This window comes from Hyla sarda, chromosome 3 (genome assembly GCF_029499605.1).
Source record: "Hyla sarda isolate aHylSar1 chromosome 3, aHylSar1.hap1, whole genome shotgun sequence".
NCBI lineage: Eukaryota > Metazoa > Chordata > Amphibia > Anura > Hylidae > Hyla > Hyla sarda.
In genome coordinates this window covers 29,622,565-29,643,630 of record NC_079191.1, presented here as the reverse complement: position 1 = coordinate 29,643,630, position 21,066 = coordinate 29,622,565, and the positions used below count along the sequence as shown (strand labels likewise).

Genomic DNA, 21,066 nt, shown 5'->3' with positions numbered 1-21,066 from the left:
ATCCTCTATTCTTTGGATAAATCCAGGCTGTCCTGCCCCATCCCATCCAAACATCCTTTCTCTGGGTGATCTGCCAGGATGTTTATAGAGATAATCAACAATGTCACACGCTTGTGCTGCATTTCCTAACCAAGGGCATTTCAGTGAGAACTTTCTACATTCACAGACTGGAAACCTGAGCATAGATAGTTCTAAACTCAGCAAAGATATAGATAATATGGTATCCAGAGTAGACAATGCTCTGTATGCTAAACAGCCTAGACTGCAAACTACCAGCGAGATTTGTGCAGCTGCTGCTGTTGTGTTTATCTCACAGAGCATTGTCTAGACTGGATACAATTGTATCCACTTCTTAGATATAGAGCAGGACTAGCTATGTACAATGTATTAGTCTGGAGTTAAGGCAGGACTGGTGCAAGGATTTTTGCCACCCTAGGCAAAACCTAATTTTGATGCCCCTTGCTCAGCCCATTGGTCCTGCTCCCTTAGTATCACCTTTTTATATTTTTACATTATCTTCAGTGTCTCTGCACAGCATCCTCCACACAAGGGTCGGGGGTCTGACAATGGGGGAGGGGAGGGTGACATGAGGGTGCAGAAAGGGGAAGGTGACGTGAGGGTGCACAAAGGGGAGGGTAACGTGAGGGTGCACACAGGGGAGGGTGATGTGAGGGTGCTCACAGGGGAGGGTGATGTGAGGGTGCTCACAGGGGAGGGTGATGTGAGGGTGCTCACAGGGGAGGGTGATGTGAGGGGGAACAAAGGGAAGGGGGACGTGAGGGTGCACAAAGGGGAGGGTGACGTGAGGGTGCACAAAGGGGAGGGTGACGTGAGGGTGCACAAAGGGGAGGGTGACGTGAGGGTGCACAAAGGGGAGGGTGATGTGAGGGTGCACAAAGGGGAGGGTGACGTGAGGGTGCACTCAAGGGAGGGTGACGTGAGGGTGCACACAGGGGAGGGTGATGTGAGGGTGCGCACAGGGGAGGTTGACACGGGGTGCACACAGGGGAGGGTGACACAGTGCACACAAGGGAGGGTGACGTGAGGGTGCACACAGGGGAGGGTGACGTGAGGGGGCACACATGGGAGTTTGACACGGGGTGCACACAAGGGAGGGTGACACAGGGTGGACACAGGGGAGGGTGACACGGTGCACACAAGGGAGAGTGACACAGGGTGGACACAGGGGAGGGTGACACAGTGCACACAAGGGAGGGTGACATAGGGTGGACACAGGGGAGGGTGACACAGGGTGCAGACAAGGGAGGGTGACACAGGGTGCACACAAGGGAGGGTGACACAGGGTGGACACAGGGGAGGGTGACACAGGGTGCACACAAGGGAGGGTGACACAGGGTGCAGACAGATGGAGGGCGACACAAGGGGCAGGCATTGAAAAGAGTGACACAGGGGGGTGCAGAGAGGGGGGAGTGGAACATGAAGGTGCACACAGGGTAGGGTGATGTGAGGGTGCAAACAGATGGAGGGTGACATGAGGGTGTACACAGGGGAGGGTGACAGTGAGGAGCAGGACTAGGAGAAAGATAGGGTATCTGGCAGTGTGTGGGTGACACTGCTAGACACTGCTGTAGAGAGAGAGGATGCTGGGGTGCAGAGTAGAGGGGACTAATATTGTAAAGCATCATTTTTATATAGAGGGAGGCATATGCACATAGCTATGGGAGGGAGGGGGTAGTGGTACCTAGAGCTTTGAGGGGCACTATTCTAGCTCCGGAACAGCCAGCACTTTCTGGGCCAGCTCCTTCTAATCCAGCAGGTACAGGCAGCTTGATATACTAAAGCTGCCTGCGCTGCACCAGAGAATACAAGAGTTGCAGAGGTGGCACATTCAGAGTCCTGACTGCCCGCTCCTCTGCCAAGCAGCACTTATATATATTGTCATAAATGGCGCTCTTTGGAGTTTAAAAGCGTCTGCTTGGCACCCCTTTCTTCCTTTGGGGAATCTGTCCGATTGCACCCGGGGCGGCAGTATGCTAGGTGGCTGCCTAGTTTGGCTAGCACCAGCACCGGCCCTGAGTCCAGGTTGTTCAGCTCACAGAGCATTGTTTAGAAAGGATATAATCATATCCACCTCTCAACTGAGAGCAAGACTAGATATTTGCAATGTATCAGTCTGGAGTCCAGGTTGTTTTGCTCACAGAGCATTGTCTAGACTGGATACAATTGTTTCAACTTCTCAGCTGAGAGCAGGACTTTACATGTACAGTGATCCCTCAAATTACAATGGCCTCAACATACAATATTTTTAACATACAATGGTCTTTTCTGGAACATTGTAACTTGAAACCAGACTCAACATACAATGTACAGACAGTCCAGATCTGTTATACCTGTCAATGGCCGGAAGAACCGACCAATCATGTTCTGTACTCTTTACCTGGGCCAGGGTTAGCTGCTCCTTTGGACACCAGGTAAGGGCTGCTCCCTGTTACTTTTATAGGACACTGAGGGGAATTTATCGAGCTTATAGAGCTTTTTTTGTGTATTTTTTTACGCAAAAATTTGCGCAAGAGGTTTTTTGCGCATTTTTTTTAACAAAATCCGATAGAATTTTTCAAAGCCATGTCTACGGTTAAGTTTACCATAGACCACTTTCTACTGTACAATCGAATTTATTAAGTGCGTTTTTTTTCTCATGCAACGTTCCGAGCCTAAGAAGCATGGAGCTTAGCAGCGTGGATGGACCGGGATGCAGATGTCGGCGCAGCGGGGGAACATAGGCAGGTGGGCTAAGGTTTTTTTTGTTTGGTTTTTGCAGCCCGGGCAACGAAGGAATGTAAAAGTTTTGCGCCGCATTTCTCCTTTAGGAAGCCACAGGACTACTTGTTGTTGTGACGTTCAGTAAAGAGCAAAGAAAATGTCACTATGTCTGGTTGTTTTCCATTGTGACGTCCCTAATGTCCAGTGTCCTGGCTCCGTGCATTCAGTCACCCTACATGACTTTACATTATTTCCTTTCTATATTTCTCTTAGGACGCATATTGGTTCATCCCAAACTGGTTGTCATAAGCTTCTTTTTCTGTTTATTTAATGTGTCAGAGAATAAAATAAATAAAGCTACAAAGTTTAACAAGGAGAATGATTAGCCCGACACGTGACTCATCTCCATGTATATTACATCTACCGTACTCAGGAGCCACAGCACTGAGATACAGCTATGGATTTTTCATACTCAGCAATAACGCTCTATACGCTATCACTTCTTCTAGTTGTATATATGTTTAAAAAGCTATGGACCTCTGATGCTCTGGTAGGGAACTTTCCTCCTGGACCCTGGACATTGCCGGTGATTGGAAATCTGCACATGATAAATCTCAAAAGACAGAGTGAAACTCTTACAAAGGTAATCCAACCAAAGCTCAACTTGTATGTATTTATGTATATTTTTATAAAAATGGGAACATATTCCTTAGGTGTCAACTAAAAATTTAGGAGAGTTAAATTAAAGGGGTACTCCACTGCCCCAGTATTCTGAACATTTAGTTCCGAATGCTGGGTGCAGGCTGCGGGGGTCGTGAATGTCAAGAGGGGCGTGGCCGTGACATTACAACCCCCCGCAGCCTGCACCCAATGTCCGGAAGAAAATGTTCTGAATGCTGGGTATGTGGAGTACTCCTTTAACTTTAAAGCCCCATGGGACTTTCAGTACCTCACCTGATCACATTACTCTTGGGCTGCAGAGATTTAAACATCCTGCCGGCTTTATGGAAGGGAAGGATATGAGGACGGGCTCTGAGGTCAGGATCTGAGGACGGTATATGAGCTCAGGATATGATAATAACATTTTTATTTTATTTTATAAAGCGCACACAGATTTACACTGAAATTGGTCCCTGTTCCCATTGGGGACAGAATATGAGGATGAGATATTAGAATGAGATATGAGGTTGAGATATTAGAATGAGATATGAGGGAATGGAGTGTAAACTCAGTGGGGAGCAGAGACTGAACCTCCGTTCAGAAGGTCTTTGGTGCTGGAAAGATGTGGCAAGCTGGCTGCATAGCTTCTCTTTATAAAAATCCAATTTAGCCTTCTTCTCAGAAAGTACAAAAAATCCCCCATTTTAGCTGTTTACCCAGGTTCTCATTTATTTTCTTTATGCACAGTATGCCTGTCACCGTGCAAGCAAGAAAACATACAGTTTACCATGCTTTGCCAGCTTTTTTGAGGGCGCAGCTTGTTCCACCTCTGTCCCATACTGCCAGCATTGGTCATGGTCCTTGTCATCATCATCATCATCATCGGTGCCTTGTGTAGATTACTCGTCCCCTTTCCCTTTTGCAGATACCATCTCCATATCCTCCTCTTCAGGTCCCACCTCCTCATCCAAGCTGACAAATCTTGCTGCCTCTTCGAAAAGCCTGAGCACACGACAGGTTTCTCTGATTATCTGTCAATGCCTCAACTGAAAGTCACATTGGCTCCAAAAATTGTCTGCTGCATTAGGAAGTCTGTCACCGCTTTGAGCTGCTGGTACAGGAGGTCCAACATGTGTAATCTTGAGTTCCATCATGTTGTACCTTGCAAATAAGGTGGGGTTGAGGATGACCATTTTGGTGCTGTAGGTCAAGATGAGCATATTTAAAAACTAAAGAATGTCCAAACTGAACACACCCTTTCCTGCACATAGCCAGCACATCATTGAGACTGCTACAATTTCTCAAGAAACGTTTGATGACAATATTTAGCAAGTGTGCCATACATGGAGAGTGTGTCATTGCACTTAGACGCAGTGGTTTAAGGTTGTTTGTGCCATTATCGGCGAACATGTTTCCCAATGTCAGTTCAACATCAGAGAGCCAGTGTAAAATTTTCTGTTACAGACAGGGCAGCAGCTCCTTCATTGTATTGTTTTCTCTCCTTAGCAGATGTAATACAGCATGGTAATACTTAATTTTACAGCGATGAATGAAGGGGTTGGGGTGAAGAAGGGAAAACTACTCTTTTTCCTGTTGAGGGTTGAAAGATGTCCATGGGGCAGGACATGGAGAAGGATAGGCAGGTGGTGTCATGAGTTGAACCTTAACCTGAACGCCGTGGCATTAACTGTTCTGCACACCATGGAGAGGCCCAACCTCACTGCGACATGATTGTGCAAAGCGGGGATAATAATGGTGAATTATGATGAAAAATAATGGTGACTAGGTATACACCGCCTGGGCTGGGCACACCCCATTAATAGCCCAAAAGCCATAAAGTCAACAAGATGGTATGGGGGCGCCTGAGCTCCCAACATCTTGGACAGGTGTAAATAAAGAAATAAAGACACACTAAAACTGGGTGATTGGGTGAAAACTGTTGTCTGTAGAACATGAATACCCCAATAGATAACTGATGGAATTGAGAAGGAGGAGGGGAACATGACACTGATGAGGACAAGCTGCCTGTGGACGAGGCCTGGCTGCTAGACAGTTGGAAGGGATCGGGAGGAGCATCAGTAGCAGCAGCAGCAAGGTTTTCCTCATGGGGCATCTTGACTGTCCCATGTTGCTTTGTGATGCTGCTCCATATGCCTACATAGAGACGTAGTTCCTTTACTCGGACTCTAACCACAGCTTACTCTCTGTTTGCCACATTTTCTGCATCTGGAAATGTAGAAAAGAATCTCCACACAGCAGAATACCTGACAGGAATTGCACCACCAGAATGTTCCCCTTCTCTGGAATAAACTTTTCCTTAAAATTATAGAAGCAGTAGCCCCATCATCACCTGAACTGATCAGACCAGCAGACCTATGTCTGTTAGGTTTGACAGGTATTCGGCGCCCGCCACGACTATACTCTTCATCGCTGATATTACTACTACTTACCCTACTCTGAGCACCTCACCTCCTCTTCAACTGGTCTCCATCCTCCCTGCATGAACTTCCCGGGCTCCTTCCCGATGCTCAGCCACAATGGCACTTTACAGTATTCCAACCACGCCTACCACCATAAGTCCTGCTATTGCTAAGCTAAGCCATTGCTTCCCTCTCCAACAACTCCTTGTAGCGAGTACTGTCCTTCTGCTTAGCAATAGAGGGGTAAGCAACAACAGAGATGTTGGGATGACTACAGTGCGCAGGAAGATTATCAGAATTGGGGTTATTTAGTTTAGAAAAATAATAACTATGTATAAATATATCAGGGACAGTAGAGAGATCTCTCCCCTGATCTATGTATACCCAGGACTGTATCTGTAACAAGGGGTCATCCTCTACATCTCTCTGCCTGAGGAGGTGGTCATGTTGAACTCTGTAAAAGAGTTTAAAAGGGTCTGCGTGCATTTTTGGAGAGTAATAACATTGCTGGTGATGTATACTAGATTTATAGGGAAAGAAAGTTGATCCAGGGATTTCTTCTGATGCCATATTTGGAGTCGGGAAGGAATTTTTATCTCTAGTATGAGGGTTTTTTGCCTTCCTCTGGATAAACTCAGTAGGGACTCATTAGGGATATAGGTTGAACTTGGTGGACTCTGGTCTTTTTTCAACCTTATGAACTATGTTACTAAACATACTGTCTAGTGCAGACATTGCCACTGCACCACGCAACTGTAGAAGATGAGGAATACACTGACACCCAGCTCACTGGCATATCGTCAGACTCTTCTCCCTCCTCCTTAGAATACCTTGAATGAGTCGACCCGTCCACAAGGGCAGTACAGGATTTTGGCTGGCAGAATCGGCTGCTACTACTATCATCAGGCACCTGGCTGCTGCTAAAGCTACCTATACTGGTGCTGGTACTGCAACCAGCATACTTACTGGAAGAGGACATGGCAGGGGTCATCTGTTCTCTATCCCGTCCAACAATTGCTTTACCTGACATTTTGTGTTTGTGTGGATTATTCAAGATTGTGAGGTTATTTTGATCTTTTTGGGGAGATTTTTGGCTCACCTACTAGTCAACTTAGGGGTACTCCGGTGGAAAACATTTTTTTTAATCAACTGGTGCCAGAAAGTTAAACAGATCTGTAAATGACTACTATTAAAACATCTTTATCTTTCCAGTACTTATTAGCGGCTGTTTATTACAGAGAAAGTTCTTGTGTTTTTGGATTTCTTTTTTTTTTTTCTGTCCACAGTGCTCTCTGCTGACACCTCTGTCTATATCAGGAGCTGTCAAGAGCAGCAAAGGTTTGCTATGTGGATTTGCTCCTGTTCTGGACAGTTCCTGATATGGACAGAGATGTCAGCAGAGAGCACCGTGGACAGAAAAAAAAAGAAATAAAAAAAGAAAAGAACTTTCTCTGTAGTATATAGCAGCTAATAAATACTGGAAGGATAAATATTTTTTAATAGAAGTAATTTACAAATCTGTTTAACTTTCTGATACCAGTTGATTAAAAAAAAAAAGTGTTCCCCACCGGAGTACCCCTTTAACTTTCAACGCTTTGTACTGTGTTGTTACAAACAGGTAGGCATACTGTAATTTTGATTAAACCAAGAATATATTCATACAGGTGCTTTAGAAGGCTAATGCACATTATATGTACATGTTTTTTTTTATTGCACTGTTAGCTTACAACCAGTAGATATACTATGTGCACAATTAAATTCTGTAAATGAAAGTAAAGGCACTTTAAATGGCTATGCTGCATGCGGCATTTTAAATACATATTGCATAGGTCAGTCCACAGCTTTGCTCAGTTGTATAGATATGTGTATGTGCCTGGAACAATGCTGGCTGGGATTTGTAGTGCACAATGAAGCTTTTGCAGGAATGGACAGAAGGTTCCTGAGATCAGCCCACAAACCAGGCCTGTGCTCACTTTGCTTTGGAATTGTATATCTATCCAGCTGTGGAGGTTATTGTGATATGAGAAGTCTTTTCTTTTTTTTCTTTTCGTGGATCTGCAGGTTCGCTCTGCTCTGGCTCCTTCTCACGCACACTATCTGTCTGTGTGTCTTGCTCTCTCTAGAATGCCAGCAGCAACATGCTACATGCCTTTAAAACTGTGTAAAATTCCCTACCCCCTCTGCTGTCTCTTATTGGTCTGGGAGCTTATTGACACATAAAGCATCAAATCACTTTAAAGGGGTACTCCCACCCTAGACATCTTATCCCCTATCCAAAGGATAGGGGATAAGATGTCTGATCTCGGGGGTCCCGCCGCTGGGGACCCCCGAAGTATTGCATGTGGCACCCACCTGTTTTTTTACGTCAGGACTCCGCCCCCGTGTCACGTCACGCCTGTCCCCTCAATGCAAGTCTATGGGAGGGGGCGTGACGGCCGTCACGCCCCCTCCCATAGACTTGCATTGAGGGGACGGGTGTGACGTCACACGGGGGTGGAGTCCTGACATCACGGACTTCCGTTCCCGTAGTCGCAACTCAGACCCTCCAGCTCTTCCTGACAAAAAACAGGTGGGTGCCGCATGCAATACTGCGGGGTTCCCCAGCGGCGGGACCCTCGAGATCAGACATCTTATCCCTTATCCTTTCGATAGGGGATAAGATGTCTAGGGTGGGAGTACCCCTTTAAACCTGGAGTTATCATGTGATAGTTGCAAGGAATGCTGGTCAACCTGATGTCATTTCACTGTTCCTGTACTTCCTGCTTCCTCCGGGCACCAAAACACCATGTGTTCTTCATCCCTCATGTTGATGATTTCACACATTTCCCGGTTTGTGCAAGCCGAAACGGGAACTGTTCAAAAGTTCTGTGAGCTGCGGCCACCCCAACATTCAGGTGGAATCTGGGTTGGCAGGCAGGGCTTGGCTCGCTCATCTCTAATTATAATGCACATATTACATTTCACAGTTTTATTTTTATATGTTTTTTTGTTTAAAGTAAAAGGAGTATCATAAGCTTTGCAAAAATGTTTTTTTTTATTTTTTCAGCTTGCAAGCAAATATGGTCCTGTTTACAGCATTCAAATGGGCAGTGTGAAAATGGTGGTGCTGTCCGGGTACGAGACTGTGAAAAGTGCCCTTGTGGACTATGCTGACGAATTCGCAGAAAGACCTCATATCCCAATATTTGAAGAAATAAATGAAGGATTCGGTACCCTAATAATATTATTATCTACATTTATAGTTTTTTTCAGATGCTTATAAATGTACAGCTCGTCCTGACAACCCTCTCCATATGGCCCATTAGGAAATGTCTACGTCAGAGAGTCCCCTTTTTGTGATATCCCACTATGAGATAAAATGTAGAGCTCCTCCTCTCTCTGGTGGCTCAAGGCCCTTTAACATCATGGGTTTTTTCAGTAACTCCATTAGAAAATAATAGGGAAAAAATTAAATCCTGGACGGTTGGTGAGCCTTGAGGACTAGGTTGGGGACCTCTGCTCTAGTGGACTTAACAAGTCTATGTTTTACTTGTGATGCAGTTGAAAAAGTGTAGAATAATTGCTGTCATGTTATTTTAAACATTTGGGACCCTCAACAAAGGGACAATCCATGACCATCTCATCAACACAAATTGGACAAAGGAGACAACACCTTAAGTTCTATCTGAAAGCCTTAAAAGGGTGCTTCACTGGAATTTTTTTTTTTTTTTTTATTAACTGGTGCCAGAAAGTTCAACAGATTTGTAAATTACTTCAATTTAAAAATCTTATCAGCTGCTGTATACTACAGAGGAAGTTTTTTTTCTTTTTGAATTTACTTTCTGTCTGACCACAATGCTCTCTGCTGACACCTCTGTCCATTTTAGGAACTGACAAGAACAGGATATTTTCTCGCACTCTGGACAATTCCTAAAAGGGACACTGTGAGTCAAGCAGAATTTTTAAATAGAAGTAATTTACCAATCTGTTTAACTTTCTGGCAACAGTTGAAAAAAAAAAAAAAAAAGTTTTCCAGTGGAGTACCAATTTAACAGTATAAAAATAGATCTTGGTTTCCCCTTTAGAAGTCTTCTTAGCTGGGTCCCAACCGTGGTCCTAGTAATCAGATTCCCCCAGGAATTATAGTAGAGCAGAAGAAAATGACCGACAAGTACATATTTATATTGGGATTAATAACTCACTATAAGGAGCCTGGAAATGAATGATGGTTTGGATGAAGCTGATAATGAATGATAATGGTAGAAGACAGTAATGAAACAGAAGATGACAAAAAATACACAAATACAGGAACTGGCCCTAAACTAACTTTCCCTTATCTTTCCCAAGATCTCTCCCTAAACATTAAACAAGTGGTCTCCAAACTGTGGACTTCCAGATGTTGTAAAACTACAACTCCCAGCATGTCCAGTCAACAGCTGGAGGTCCACAGTTTGGAGACCACGGCTCTAAACCAAAACCAGACGGCTAAACTTCACCGCCCTTGCAATTTTAATGAGACAACAGCTTTCTGGCATGTTGGAAGTTGTAGTTTTGCAACATCTGGACAACACCGGACAACTAAACCTCAGGGCCCCTGCAATATCCCTGAGCTTGTCCTGGGCTATTAACTTTCCCTAGCAGGAACAAGAAGGCACAAGGACCCAGAGAAACACATTCTAGACAAAACTACAACAGATTCCAACTATTTCTATCAGGTAACAAAAACAGGAATCAAGAAATACCATTGCTCTGGTGTGAGCAATAAGGCAATTGAATAGCAACTGCCTCAGACCAGGGGCGGATCCAGAGTTGAGTCTCGGGAGGGGCACTATTAGAGTATTTTGTGTTGGCGGACAGAAAAAAAGATTACGGAACGTACAATATTATTAAATGTATCATACAGTCCTAACCATGTTTAAGACTTTTTGGCCATGCTCATATGTCAGAATAATAATCAAATATACCAATTGCCACAGAATGGGAAAGTGCTAAAGAAATTTTTACCATTTTAAACTACAGCTCCCAGTATGACCTAAGCAGTGGTAAGGTTATGCTGGGAGTTGTTGTTTCACCCATCATAACTGCAGAACTTACAAGTAACTCCAGCTCTGTTGGGACATAGTGAGGAGAATACACAATGATATCAGTGATTACAGATGACCTCTTCTCTATAGTGAGGAGAATACACAATGATATCAGTGATTACAGATGACCTCTTCTCGATAGTGAGGAGAATACACAATGATATCAGTGATTACAGATGACCTATTCTCTATAGTGAGGAGAATACACAATGATATCAGTGACTACAGGTGACGTCTTCTCTATAGTGAGGAGAATACACAGTGATATCAGTGATTACAGGTGATGTCTTTTCTATAGTGAGGGGAATACACAATGATATCAGTAACTACAGGTGACGTCTTCTCTATAGTGAGGAGAATACACAATTATATCAGTGATTACAGATGACCTCTTCTCTATAGTGAGGAGAATACACAATGATATCAGTGACTACAGGTGACGTCTTCTCTATAGTGAGGAGAATACACAGTGATATCAGTGACTACAGGTGACGTCTTATCATTGTGTATTCTCCTCACTATAGAGAAGACGTCACCTGTAATCACTGATATCATTATGTATTCTCACTATAGAGAAGACGTCACCTGTAGTCACTGATATCACTGTGTATTCTCCTCACTATAGAGAAGACGTCACCTGTAGTCACTGATATCATTGTGTATTCTCACTATAGAGAAGACGTCACCTGTAATCACTGATATCATTGTGTATTCTCCTCACTACAGAAAAGACGTCACCTGTAATCACTGATATCATTGTGTATTCTCACTATAGAGAAGACGTCACCTGTAATCACTGATATCATTGTGTATTCTCCTCACTATAGAGATCAGTGATCACAGGTGACGTCTTCTCTATAGTGAGGAGAATACACAATGATATCAGTGATTACAGGTGACATCTTCTCTATAGTCTTTCCTTATCTAATTCAGCTGGTACATACCGCCAGGATTTGTTCCAGCTAAATCTTCTCTCTGCAGAACTTGATGCCCAGACGTCTCCTCACTATGTCAGCACATTCTGATCCTCTATATGAAAGCAATAATTATTATAATACTGCCAAACACTGTATTCTTTGAATATAATACTGGCACACACCCTCTGAATATAATTCTGACACACTGTACCCCATGAATATACAACACACTGTACCCTCTGAATATAATACCGCCATACACTGTACCCTCTGAATATAATACTATCACACACTGTGCCCTCTAAATAGACTACCACACACTGCACTCTCTGAATATAATACTACCAAACACTGCACCCTCTAAATATAATACTATCACACACTGCACCCTCTAAATATAATACTATCACACACTGCACTCTCTGAATATAATACTACCAAACACTGCACCCTCTAAATATAATACTATCACACACTGCACCCTCTAAATATAATACTATCACACACTGCACCCTCTAAATATAATACTATCACACACTGAACCCTCTAAATATAATACTATCACACACTGTACCCACTGAATATAATACTAACACATACTGTGCCCTCTAAATCTAATACTACCACACACTGCACTCTCTGAATATAACTTGCTGTGCAGTGCACCCTCTGAGTAAAATACCGTAATGTATTGTGGCCCCTAAAAAATGTACCACCCCAGAAATTCCTCATAATATACACTATACTTCTGAAAGGCAAAACACTCTGTGCCTTCACATATAGTAATAATGCCCCATCTTGTACCCCTACATATAATAATTATGACCCGTCCTGTTCCCCCCACATAATAATGCCCTCTGTGCTGTGCCCCTCACATATAATGCTCCTGTCATGTGCCCCACACATTTAATGCCCCCTGTGCCCTTCACATATAATGCCTCCATTCTTTGCCCCTCACATATAATGCCTCCATCATGTGCCCCTCATATATAAACCCCCCATCATGCGTCCCGCACATATAATGCCCCCATCATGCGTCCCGCACATATAATGCCCCCTGTGCTGTGCCCCTCACATATAATGCCCCCATCATGCGCCCCTCACATATAATGCCCCCTGTGCTGTGCCCTTCACATATAAAGCCCCATGTCCTGTCCCCTCAAGGGGCATTATATGTGAGGGGCACAGCACAGGGGGCATTATATGTGATGGGCGCATGGTGGGGGCATTATATGTGAGGGGCAAAGAATGGGGGCATTATATGTGAGGGGCACATGATGGGGGCATTATATGTGAGGGGCACAGCACAGGGAGCATTATATGTGAGGGGCGCATGATGGGGGCATTATACATGAGGGGCGCATGATGGGGAATTATATGTGAGGGGCACAGCACAGGGGGCATTATATGTGTGGGACACAGCACAGGGGGTAATATATGTGAGGGGAGCAGTACAGGGGGCAATATATGTGAGGGGCACAGCACAGGGGGCATTATAAGTGTGGGGCACAGAACAGGGGGCATTATATGATATAATGCCCCCTGTCCTGTGCCCCACACATATAATGCCCCCTGTGCTGTACCCCACACATATAATGCCCCCTGTGCTGTGCCCCACACATATAATATATATGTGTGGCACAGCACAGGGGGCATTATATGTGAGGGGCACAGCACAGGGGGCATTATATGTGAGGGGCACAGGACAGGGGGGCATTATATCATATAATGCCCCCCTGTCCTGTGCCCCACACATATAATGCCCCCTGTGCTGTGTGCCCCACACATATAATTTATATGTGTGGCACAGCACAGGGGGCATTATGTGAGGGGCACAGCACAGGGGGCATTATGTGAAGGGCACAGGACAGGGGGGCATTATAAGTGTGGGGCACAGAACAGGGGGCATTATATGATATAATGCCCCCCTGTCCTTTGCCCCACACATATAATGCCCCCTGGGCTGTGCCCCACACATATAATGCCCCCTGTGCTGTGCCCCACACATATAATATATATGTGTGGCACAGCACAGGGGGCATTATATGTGAGGGGAACAGCACAGGGGGCATTATATGTGAGGGGCACAGGACAGGGGGGCATTATATCATATAATGCCCCCCTGTGTTGTGCCCCACACATATAATGCCCCCTGTGCTGTGTGCCCCACACATATAATTTATATGTGTGGCACAGCACAGGGGGCATTATGTGAGGTGCACAGCACAGGGGACATTATATGTGAAGGGCACAGGACAGGGGGCCCCCCTGTCATGTGCTCTTCACATATAATGCCCCCTATGCTTTGCCCTGCAGACCCTCATGAAATATTCCCTTTTCTCTGATATGCGCCATTGTTAGGAGGGGGGCTCCTAACAATGGCGCATATCCCTAATCCCTGAGCATACCTTTACTTCCAGTATGCAGGCTGCGGGGACGGGTCCTCCAGGCGCCGGCGCGATGATGTGACGTCATCGCGCCGGCCTTTAGTGGATCTCGTCCCCGCAGCTCACACGCTGTGTACGCACAGCGTGTGTGTAAGGTTAGTGAATGGTGGAGCCGGAGCTTACAGCTTCGGCTCCACCATGCTAGGGAGCGGGGGGCAGCAATCTGGGGGGGGGGGGGGGCAATTGCCCCGTTGCCCCCCCCCCCTGGATCCGCCACTGCCTCAGACAGACTAATAGAAAAGATAGCATTTTTTTTTATAGCACACCAAGTGGATTGGCATGGTACTACAGATGAAACGTTCCATTGTACAGTATTAACACTTCCTTAAAGGGGTACTCCGGTGGAAAAACATTATTTTTTTTTTTTTTATCAACTGGTGTCAGAAAGTTAAACAGATTTGTAAATTACTTCTATTTAAAAATCTTAATCCTTCCAGTACTTATCAGCTGCTGTAAACTCCAGAGGAAGTTGAATTGTTATTTTCTGGATGACCACAGTGCTCTCTGCTACCACCTCTGTCTGTGTCAAAAACTGTCCAGAGAAGGAGCAAATCCCCATTGCAAACCTATCCCGCTCTGGACAGTTCCTCACATGGACAAAGGTGTCAATAGAGAGCTTTGTGGTCAGACAGAAAATAACTACACATCTTCCTCTGGAACATTCTGCAGCTGATAAGTACTGGAAGGGTTAAGATTTTTTAATAGAAGTAATTAAAAATCCAGCAACAAAGGGTGTAGAAGCCAGCGGTAAAAGTAACTTCACCTTTATTTTATCCAAGTAAAAACATCGACATGTATCAATCTCAAAGACAATGGAAGCAGAATAAAACTCAGGAAATGCTCTGCATGACGCGTTTCAGGTAATGTGACCTTTCATCAGATGCATGATAATTTACAAATCTGTTTAACTTTGTGACACCAGTTGATTTAAAATAAAAAATAAGAAAGTTTTCCACTGAAGTACCCCTTTATGGCACGTACACCAAAATGTTCATAATAATACTAAAAATCCAGTAAACTCCAACTCTACCCAAACGTTCTCTTAGTAAAATTCACATGGTCAAATAGTTGTCAGATGTTATTGTTTCGTTTTTGGTTTTTCATTTCTCCCAGGTGTCCCATTCTCTCATGGTGAGAACTGGAAAGCAATGAGAAGATTCACATTGTCTACATTACGAGATTTCGGAATGGGGAAGAGGACAATCGAAGATCGGATCATTGAGGAATGTGGATTTCTAATTAAGAAATTGGAGTCTCTGGAAGGTATAAGTAGTTTATGTTGTGGATTTACTTCACAGGAATATTGGTATTCCTTGAAGTGGTTATGGTGAAAGATTTTTTTCCCTTGATATAGGGCAATTGGTATATTCCTCAGAAGTGTTTTTTTTTCTTCCTCTGGATCAACACAGTAGGGACCCAGTATAGATATATGTTGAACTTGATGTCATTCACTCATCAGCTGGGCCTTCTTTACCTCCCTGAAATAAATGGACCATGGCTCTACAGTTTGTACCTAACTTTATTCTACCTATAAGAAGTGGTCCCTAAGGTTGTATCGTCAATGATCAGTAAATTAAGATATATCACAGTTAAATCAAAAAAGCCCTCCAATGGCTTCCTATTATATTCTATTTTCACTGTTCTCGTTATACATTTTTATGGTATAAAAAAAAACATGCAACAGAAATAACAATGAAGCTATGGAACATCATGATTCTGGGCATAGTAGGCTCTAATGTTAACAATCAACGTTTCATGATAAATGGATATACTGTAGTCTAAAGCCAAAAAACTGTATAAGAAAAGGAGAGAGAGAGAGAGTGAATAGAAAATATGTAATAATGGGGGGGGGGGATAGGGCAGGGGTAATGTAGGAAGGTATTAGGGCAGTAAGATGTGGATTATAATTAGGAGTATTGTTTTATTGGTAGTAGTTTAACTAATACACATGGAGGCAGGGGTAGGATTAAAATCTTTACTAACTTGGCATCATGGAAACCCACCGTGTAGCATGTCCTGGAAAATTATTTAGACTATAATATGTAAATAAAACAATTGTCAAGCGCTAAAGAAGCGCTAAAGAAGTTACTTCAATGTGATATTGCAGCTCCCGGTGAGATCTAAGCAATGGTAAGAGTTTGCTGGGAGTTGTTGTTTCACCCATGATCACTGCAAATCTTACAAGTGACTACAGCGATGGGAAACAATGAGACGGAATACACAATTATATTAGTGACTCACAGGCGATGTCTTTTCTCTAGTTTTTCCTTTTCTTCTTGATCTGGTTTAGACCAAAATCACTTATTTCCATGAATTCTTCCCTCTCCAGAGTTTGACACCTGAACATCAGTGGTTCCTCACATTACCAGCAGATTTTCATCCTATATTTGAAGACATTAATTAATATAACCCTGTCACACACTGTGCCTCTGAATATAACCCTGCCACACACTGTGCCTCTGAATATAACCCTGCCACACACTGTGCCTCTGAATATAACCCTGCCACACACTGTGCCCCCTGAATAGAAACCTGCAACACACTGCACTCCTGAATATAATCCTGACACACATTGTGGCTCTGAATATTACCCTGTCCCACACTGTGCCCCCTGAATAGAGTCCTGCAACACACTGCATCCCTGAATATAATCCTGACCCACATTGTGGCTCTGAATATTACCCTGTCCCACACTTTGCCCCCTGAATAGAGTCCTGCAACATACTTCATCCCTGAATATAATCCTGACACACATTGTGGCTCTGAATATTACACTGTCCCACACTGTGCCCCCTGAATAGAGTCCTGCAACACACTGCATCCCTGAATATAATCCTGACACACATTGTGGCTCTGAATATTACCCTGTCCCACACTGTGCCCCCTGAATAGAGTCCTGCAACATACTGCATCCCTGAATAGAATCCTGCAACACACTGCACTCCTTAATATAACTCTGACACAAACTGTACCCCTAAATATAACCCTGAAACACACTGTGCCCCTGAATATAATACTGCCATGCACTGCACCCCTGAATTAATATTGCCACACGATCTTCCAAGTCCAAGGTTTCTGTTGCAGAGGAGATCTTTCAGGGTCACAATACCAGGACTACCAGCAGGGAGAGCACTGTGCCAAATGCATGCCCCTGCTTAGACTACTCCCCCAGCCATCATTTCTGGCCTATATAGACAAATATTCATCCTGTATTCACAAATTTCACGTATTCGTTATATTTGCATATGTGAATATTCACATATTCGAGGAAGAAAACAGTGAGGGGGTGGGCAACTTTACTATTGGTTGCTAGGGATGTTGTTGATAACCTCTGACATGTGTATTTGCATCATTCTAATTGGCCCACAAGTGAAAAGAAGGAATATGCAAATATTCACATATGCGCATATATTCACGAATTTGCGATATTCGCCATAAAAATTTGAATTGTGAATATTTTTGCCCAACACTACTCAGCAAGGGCACCGCTTCTCCTTCTCCCGATTTGTTTAATAAGTATGGGAGTATATTTTCTTGATTAAATGTCACATTAATGTGGCATATCTGGTTGATTAAAGGATTTAAAAAAAATTTTTTTTTTTAGAATCTGTACCAAAGATGTTGGGTTTTTGTGCATGTTCACCATTTATGAATCAATGAACCTTCTTTCAGAAAGCATCCTCCAGCAATTGTTTTCGAATTTGAGGGTACTATTTGTGTGTGTTTATCCAGAGTTGTATACCATCTACAGGTTTTTGAATTAGGTTTTGTGGAAGCTAATGCATTTTCAGGGCCTGTGTTATGGTTATTTATTTGATGGACTTAAAGAAGAAGATCTGACAACATCCAGAAGGGCAGAATCGTTAAATGTTTATTGAGTCACCAAAAACATACTTGCAAAATTTCGACCTATTAAAATGTAAAATAAATATATATATATATATATATATATATATATATATATATGGAAACATTGGCCCTCATTTACTATTACAAACCCAACAAGTTTTGTCGAGTTGTGCGCCAGATTCTGTCGCATTGCGCCAGATTGCGTGCCAGAATTTGCGCAAGAATTGAAAAACTCTCCATTTTGCTAAGAAAACCCATGGCCGCCAGGAAAAGGGGCGTGGTCTCTGAAAAGGGGAGTATTCCCGACATTTTCACAAAAACCCAACATATTTACTAAGGTTTCCACAGAACATGTGGTGGATTTCAGCTGAGTAAAACTCCACAGATCAGAACATGTGTAAAAAAAAAAAGCTAAATATAGGGAAAGGGGAAAATGTAGGGAAACCTTAGTAAATACCGTGGAAAATAAATTGTAGAGAATTAAAACCCGCAAAGAAACCTACACAACACTATTAGTAAATCAGGGCCAATGTGTATGTTCTTGGTTGCTCAATAAACATTTAAAGATCCGGCACTTCTGAATGCTGTTGGGTCTCCTTCATGCTGTGGAATGATTTCTTCTTGGTGTCAGATGTCATTAGGATTTCCTTCTTGTAGGACAATTCTAGCCAAGTGAGGGCTCACTGACTTGCATCGTGCCATCTTTTTAGACACCAAGGCCCCTACGGTGTTGTTGGATCAACTTATTTTTGGCTATTAATTTGATGGCTGAATCTAAGAATTGAGTATTCAAGTCAAAGCAACTGCTTGGAAAAAGAAGGTCCCTCTAAAGGGTACGTTTACACTGAGGAATTCACAAGGAATAATTTCGGTCAGGAAACTGTTGACTTCTTTCATTTTATCCATCGTGAAGAATTTGTGCTGAATTTCCACGCAGAAATGAAGAGGTATGAAGGAGAAAGCTATTCAATTCTACTTTTCTGGATTCTGCTTAAAGGGTACCTCTCATCAAAAAAACTTTTGATATATTATAGATTAATGTGTGCAGAATAACTTTACAATTGCATGTTATTAAAAAATATGCTTCTTTCTATTTAATTTTCCACTTTGAAGAAATGACCACTAGGGGTCTCCCTACCAGTCCTGGCAGCAAGCATTTCAGACTCATGCTGGAGTCCTAAACACTACGAGCTGCCAGTCTGCTTTGTTTACAAAGGAGAACACTCAGAGCTGCCAGCCTGCTTTGTTCACAGCCTGTTTGGCTGTGCACAAAGCAGGCTGGCAGCTCTGAGTGTTTAGGACTCCAGCATGAGTCAGAAATGCTTGCTGACAGGACTGATCGGGAAAAATACAATAGAAAGAAGCATATTTTTCATTAACATGCTATTGGAAAGTTATTCACCATTCATTAATCTAAAATATATCAAAAGTTTATTTGAAGAGAGGTACCTTTAAATTCCGCACTAATTCTATGCAAATTCCGCAAAAAATGGATTTCGTCAGGGAAAAAAAAATCTCATTGACTGCAATAGGCTTTAAGGCTAGGTTCAGACTACTGAATTTCTGCTTACAATTCCGCTTTGAAATTGCAGGCAGAATTTCTGCTTACTAAAATGCACAAGCTAGAATGGGTTTTCTGTTCACAAATTCACACTTCGGAATTTTTGAAGCTGAATGCGGAAAATCTGCTTTAAAATATCCGCTTGTAGAAGGGTGTTGTTTATTCTTCAGGCAGATATACTTGCTGAACACATTGCAGTCTATTGGGGACTGCAATGTCTGCGCTGTCCTAGCGGCGACTGATTCAGTCGGCACTGGCCGCACTCGGAATCTCTTGACAGAAATTTTCCGTCTGAAGATTCCGCAGTCTGAACCTAGACTTACTCAAGGATTCTGCCTTAAAGGGGTACTCCGGCCCTGAGACATCTAATCCCCTATCCAAAGGATAGGGGATATGATGTCTCACCGCGGGGGTCCCGCCGCTGAGGACCCCCACAATCTTGTATGTGCCACCCACCTGTTTGAGCTGCACGCCGCGGTGCCAGCTCACAAACAGCCGGGTGGTCACCCCCCGCCCCCGCTATGCAAGTCTATGGGAGGGGGTGTGATGGCTGTCACGCCCCCTCCCATAGACTTGCATAGCGGGGGGTGACGTCACACGGGGCGTCACGATACTCCGGCCCCTTGGTTGCCACCCGGCTGTTTGTGAGCTGGCACCGCGGCGTGCAGCTCAAACAGGTGGGTGACGAATACAAGATTGTGGGGGTCCCCAGCGGCGGGACCCCCGCGGTGAGACATCTTATCCCATATCCTTTGTATAGGGGATAAGATGTCTCAGGGCCGGAGTACCCCTTTAAGAATGAACATGTTCTATCTTCAGGCGGAACAGAATTCAGTATTGGATTCAGTGTTGTGAACAGGACAACAGAAAGTCTATTAAAGTCAATTGAAAATAACTTGATGAAAAATTTGGAGCAGAAAAAGCCAGCGGAATTACTCGTGTAAATTCCTCTTGAATTCCACAGTGTGAACATTTCTGAGAAGGTTTCTGAGTTTCTGAGAGGGTTTCATTGTAAGCAAAAGAGCCACCATCAGGTTTCGGGCTCTTGGTAGTAGTTTGTGTGGATTTTAAATAGGGTTTCATGATTGCATAACATTTACTATTATTCATATACTATCTAAAGGATAGGGGATAAGTTGCCTGATCGCACGGGGTCCCGCTGCTGGGGACCCCCGCGATCTCGCACGCAGCACCCCGCTCTAATCAGGCCCGCTCTCATCAGTCTGATGACTGGCGATAATGGGGCCGGAGTACCGCGAGGTCACGGCTCCACCCCATGTGACGTCACGCCACGCCCCCTCAATGTAAGTCTATGGCAGGGGGCGAGACGGCTGTCTCGCCCCTGCCATAGACTTGCATTGAGGGGGCGGAGTGTGACGTCACATGGGGGCGGAGTGGAACGTCACATGGGGGCGGAGCTGTGACGTC

The 21,066-nt window shown here is 43.9% G+C and overlaps 1 protein-coding gene across 1 annotated transcript in view; it reads left to right on the top strand.

Moving 5' to 3' along the window:
• The first annotated feature begins 3,169 nt into the window (after nucleotides 1–3,169).
• LOC130361236 (cytochrome P450 2K4-like) overlaps nucleotides 3,170–21,066 on the top strand; it is a 38,994-nt gene continuing 21,097 nt past the window's right edge. Inside the window, exons 1-3 of the mRNA XM_056563992.1 lie at nucleotides 3,170–3,364; nucleotides 8,848–9,010; nucleotides 15,342–15,491. Of these exons, the coding sequence (XP_056419967.1) occupies nucleotides 3,179–3,364; nucleotides 8,848–9,010; nucleotides 15,342–15,491 (499 nt within the window). The 5' untranslated portion in view covers nucleotides 3,170–3,178. The remainder of the gene's footprint in view (nucleotides 3,365–8,847; nucleotides 9,011–15,341; nucleotides 15,492–21,066) is intronic.